Source organism: Loa loa, assembly GCF_000183805.2.
Source record: "Loa loa unplaced genomic scaffold supercont3.201, whole genome shotgun sequence".
In the NCBI taxonomy this organism is placed as follows: Eukaryota; Metazoa; Nematoda; class Chromadorea; order Rhabditida; family Onchocercidae; genus Loa; species Loa loa.
This window is the reverse complement of record NW_018108381.1, coordinates 66,633-72,133: the sequence shown is the minus strand read 5'-3', so window position 1 is coordinate 72,133 and position 5,501 is coordinate 66,633. Positions and strand designations below refer to the sequence as shown.

Below are 5,501 nucleotides of genomic sequence, written 5' to 3'. Positions count from 1 at the left end.
ACAGTTAGCACGTACAAATATAAGTAGTAATAATAATATCGAGATAAATGTCATTATAAGTAAGCAAGAATTCGAAATGGATAGTTTCCTCAGGTTATTACTTATTCCTAACCAACGGGTAAGTCTTTTCCTTAACATATTTGTTTTCAATGAAGTTTAAATCAGCCAAAGGTGACCAATTCCGTAACCTTTTTAAATCAGCAAGAGATTTAATGTAATTTAGTAATTAATACAAAAATACTACTTGCAAACCTCTCGCAATTTAATTTTCCAGTCTACACTTTTCTTTTTGTAAAGATGCTGATGGGATGAGACACATTGTTGTTGTCGCGACATTTTTTCATAACCTAAATTTAAACTCGAATTTAAATCTAACATGAATTATTGCAGCACTGCGACAAACCCACCAAAGTATTTAAACAATTCTATTTAAGCACAAATTTAAGAATCCACTCAAAATAATCGAAAAATAGAAAGACATTACACCGAGAAACAGAAGAGACTAAAGGGTCATTTCTACATGACTGATAAGATTTAGCGGCGTATCTAGTTGCACTGATAATTGCTGACCGAAGATGAGTGCATTGGGGAACATTGGTTAGCCAACTGAAGTGGTAGAGGATGTTCTTCTAGATTGACTTCTATAAATTGAAACGCCGAATTTGAAACTGTTAATATGATCTTATCAACTGATAAAAGTAGACAGAAATCAGTTAAAACATTTAATCCGCGAATATTGATTGACAATAATCAGCCAGAGTTAACGAGAAAGGACGTGTCACTCATCATTTAAATCAAATCATTATTTTGTTAAATTTAATTTTCAAAATTTAGACAGTTCCTGTTAAAGAAGTAATCAGTCAAAAAAAAAAATTCGAAAAAAGGATTTTCTAGCAAAGTTCTGGCTTCCTTCTATAAATCATTTGGAAATGCAGAAATTCGGAAATTCACTTAGCAAAAATTTCATTTTTCATAATGTCTGATCTGCATGCAATAAACAAGCAATGAAAGCAGTGGTCAAGCACTGACCATTTCCTCAATGAATGCCTTGTAATAAATGGACAGTATCTATAAAAATGATGAAACTTTATGGAATATCTAATTAAGCCAATTTTAATTTCCTGTTCAATCTTTCTATTATTATAAGAAATTTGGAAATTCAATTAATTGAAATTAAACTGTAAATGCAATGACAAATAGAGTAAGCAAAACGAATATTTCAGTAATTGGTTAATATAATTCAGAATATTTAAATGTTCTTTGAATCGATTTTTAATTTTAATTGAATTACTATTCAAACAATTCAATTAAACATCCTCAAATACTAGAGAAATTGGTATTTGAAATACGATTTTACTGGATAGGATTGATTTGTCGGAAAATTTATTTAAATTTCAGATTAAACTTGCAAAATATTGCTAAAGAATGATGGATTTAACAATGAGATTTAATGTTTTTTCAAAAAAGCGAACATTCTAGTAAATGTAGATCGTCAAGAAAATATTGCAAATTGAACATTGTTGAACTTACTACGGATACTTCTCTGGTAAGTCCAATACTTTCCGGAAACTTTCCGGATTGTTTGGGAGATTCTAGTTACCCACCAGTAAAAGAATTATGTTTCAATAGCTGCAAAAAAAAAGACTGGATACTTTGTCACATGCTAATCGTTTACGCATGAAAATTCCTGTTTATCGTGAGAAGCGAATACGGTAGGCGATAATGATGATGAAAGAACAATTTCACTTCCTTCTTTGAAAGAGGGAGAGAGAGGGGAAAGGAGAGAGAAGGAGGTAAAAGAGAGAGATCTTTGGCTTGATAAAAAGTAGTGGGAAATCAGTTGTTCGGTTATTAACATTTTATCAAACAGTTCTGATGAATTACATTTTAATCAATCAAATATCAAAAATACAAATAAACTGTCCAATAAACAATATGAAAGGCAGCGAAAAATGTCGGAAATAAAATCCTTGAAGTAAGATCGACCTGAAATCGGAATTTTAATTATTTTCCGGAATGAGGTTATAAAAATGGTGACCTTTTGAATCATTTTTACAATACAACTGTTCGTTGTGATTGTGCCAAATATGCTTGTTAGTCATATTTGACCTATGAATTAACCTTTCTCATCATTTCTTGCATATTTCCCTATAACCAAATTTGTCCTCATTTTTCGTTGCTCAAATTATTTCATCAAATTATGAACCTGTGATGGTCGTATCCTCAAACAACTATGTAAATATTCATTAGCAGATGCTAGCCTTAGGCGGAAAGGATTCTCTGATCTTCGTGCCAAAAGTGGTATCTCGAAATCATTCTCCGACTACAAAGAAAAATGGCAATCGAAGAAATTACAACAATTTCTTTTGTATCATATAGTATTGAATTACTAATAAATTTGTAAAACAATTTTTAAAATACTCAAGAATTCACTTTTTTTCAAAAAAAAAAAAAATAAGCGCTCTTTTTCTTAGCTATAACATTTGCGCCCATAAAATTACTATTATCAACCTCATTATTAAAAGTGTAGTTTCTGCATCTCACTGTTCGAGTCCTTTGTATGATTGGTGAATTTTCAGCTAATTCATTGCAAGTTGTCGTGATTGTTGCATTGTTAACCTTTGAACTTCGATATCGTTCCATTAAGTAACCTACCGTTGCATATTCTAGCAGCGATGCAAAAACTACAAATATGTAAAAATAATAAATTATTATCTTCCAAGAGAATACAATGTAGAAGAATAGACTTATCGATTGCTTTCTGGATTTCTGGTAATTTGAGAATTTCCGTAATTGAAGGAAGTATAAAATAAATGCAAAAGTTATACAAGGATATAACTTACTGTCAAAAACTTTCGTAGAAATAATTACCGTACAAACTTACCGATGAAATAGCAAGTTCCAAGGAAGATATCAAGACTTTTGACGTACGATACCTGAAATGAAACGATTTTAATATACAAAATACCTGAAATTTGTTAGCATTGTCTATCACATAAATTCAATACATCTTTTAATCAAAGCTTATCTTCTCATTTCCAGTAAACCGGATGCATCATATGTATCAGGATCCGTAAATGTTCAATAACATCATGAAGAATGATCTAACAAGCTAACCATATCTTCCTAATATTTGGAAACAAATTTAGCTCCAAATATTCCCTTGAATAATTATATGATACCTTTGGTAATGAGGCATTTGTTAAAGTCATTAATGTTGTCATTGTCAATACTGTTGTGACACCTGTAAAAATATATTATGAGAAAGATTTTGTTTTCGAAACATCCTCAAAGTATGTTTTATTATATAAAATAAGATTTGATTAATTTTCAGTAATTAAATATAAATTGAAAAATTGAATTACTTATAATCTATTGAAGTTATAAAGAAAATCATTATGCTACTTTTAAACAAAATAAACTTTGTGTTAGATGTTAGAAAAAAAAAAAAAAAACTGAATTTCTTTCATTTCTCATATATTCATGAATTGTTCATAAATCATTTTCAAAAATATTAGCATTAAAATTTAAGCATATAAGAAAATGTATCATTACCAATAGCAACTCGAGCCTGAGTAGCATCACGATTAAGCCAAAATGATATCCAAGAAATGACGACAATTAAAGAAGAAGGAAAATATATCTGTATCAGATAGAAGCCAATATTCCGTTTAAATGTGAAATAAGTAGAAAGTCGTGAATAATTCCCTAAATGTAATAATATTTACCGGATAGAAATCCGGAAAATGCTCCGTTCTGTTTGTTCTCATTTAATAAATTCATCAAATAACATTATCAAACTAAATTTATTTACTGTCTTTAAAACTCGTTATTAATTGCATATAAGTTAAGATGGCTAATAAAGATAGTATTTTCGAATTTTCAATTTAAATATAATTTTTTAAGTTTATCAATTCAAATATAGATAATCGGTTAATTATGCAAAAACTATTAAAACTATCATTTGAAGAGAATTGTAGCAAACTGACCTGTACTAAGCGAAATGAACCGTTCAACATGTTTATGGTCACCAATTGTGAAATAAGCCAAATGAACATTTTCATCGATTGTCACCGAACTTTCACCCAAATGCCAGTGATATATGATATCTCGGGTACTGTATGCATAACTCTCCAAATGATAAACATATAAAAATAAATAGAAACCGGAAATGAATAAGCAAAGTTTGTTGGTTGGTATCAAGAAATCGTCATTTAACAGTAAGCAATTTAGAAAGCCAAAAAATTTTTAATTTTAAATTTAAGATTTCAATTTTTATAATCACTTGATGTTCTTGTAATTTTTGATCTATCAAAGGTACAGGTAAAATTACTGTGAAATTCAAGTCGTGAAACTTTACTATGATGTAACAGTGAAGGAGGCCATTATTAAGCATAGTAAAGTTTAAGCTAATTAAGCTAAGTATGACTGATTAGGAAGAAGAAAGTTCGAACTAAGTAAGCTAAGTATAAGTGTGAAATGGCTAAGAAAAAAAAAATGACAAACAGATGGCATTTAAGAAAAACAAAAAGATATTTGATTTTGTTTCATATGGACAAAAACTCTGAATGACAGAGAGTAATTAATTTTCAACTATGGTGACATGGGACAAACTTCTTAAAAAAAAGTTTAAGTGAAACTGGCCATTGTTTGTAAACTAAAGTATTCTAGTTTTCCATTTCTAGCTACAGTTCAAGTATTATCGGTTTGTTTTTATATTACTTAAAGGGATGATATCATATCTATCTCTAATTAATTATGCAAAGGCCTGTAAAAACAAAAGTAAAGTAACTTCATTGGATATTTGATTCATCAAGTTTTACTCATTTTGTCATAAAAATATTATTCTAGCAACTTTTTCTGTCAAAATTCTTCGTTAAATTTATTAAATTTTTGCCCAATTTATTATTTTTCATTTTCGAAATTGCACTGAAAATAAAAAAATCCAAAAGAAAAAATTTTAAAAATTTTTCAAGAAAGTTAAAATTTTGAAGAAATTGAAAAAATGGTAAAAAAAAAATTGTGAAGGTGTAAAAAAAAAGATTGATAAAACTATGACTAAAAGATACAAAGTCCAAAAGAAATTGGAAAAAATTTCTAAGAAAAAAGATAAATGTCATATAAATGTCATAAATGTCACTGGATAAATGTCATCCAATTTGTTATTTTTGACTTTTGAAATTGAAATGAAAACAAAGGAAATCAAAAAATTAAATTTAAAAATTGTATTTGAATTTTCAAAATCTAAAATTTCAATTTAAAATCATATTAGATTCCAATTCATTCTTGATTAGCCAAAAACGAGAAATGGATAGAATTTCATGATTCAATAAAATGTATAGCGTAGAAAAATATGAAATGAGCATTTGCATCGAATCATTTTTCGGTTGTCGAGAATCGAGAATATACCTCAAGTTCAAGAGCACAAATTTGGACATCCAATGGAAACTGAAATAAATTGTATTAAAAATATTAAAAGTATTAATTATATTAATTCTGTT

The 5,501-nt window shown here is 28.4% G+C and overlaps 2 protein-coding genes across 2 annotated transcripts in view; both read right to left on the bottom strand.

Moving 5' to 3' along the window:
• Positions 1 to 352, bottom strand: part of LOAG_11234 (hypothetical protein) — a 2,488-nt gene extending 2,136 nt beyond the window's left edge. Inside the window, exon 1 of the mRNA XM_020448317.1 lies at positions 253 to 352. Within this exon, the coding sequence (XP_020301528.1) occupies positions 253 to 336 (84 nt within the window). The 5' untranslated portion in view covers positions 337 to 352. The remainder of the gene's footprint in view (positions 1 to 252) is intronic.
• A 1,833-nt stretch (positions 353 to 2,185) lies between these two features.
• Positions 2,186 to 4,396, bottom strand: LOAG_12210 (GABA receptor subunit; the record flags this gene model as incomplete). Its single annotated transcript, XM_020448498.1, has 7 exons — positions 2,186 to 2,323; positions 2,512 to 2,684; positions 2,885 to 2,936; positions 3,183 to 3,244; positions 3,556 to 3,708; positions 3,990 to 4,131; positions 4,286 to 4,396. 7 exons carry the CDS (start codon positions 4,394 to 4,396, stop codon positions 2,186 to 2,188), a joined length of 831 nt encoding a protein of 276 aa, XP_020301363.1.
• Positions 4,397 to 5,501: the final 1,105 nt, after the last annotated feature.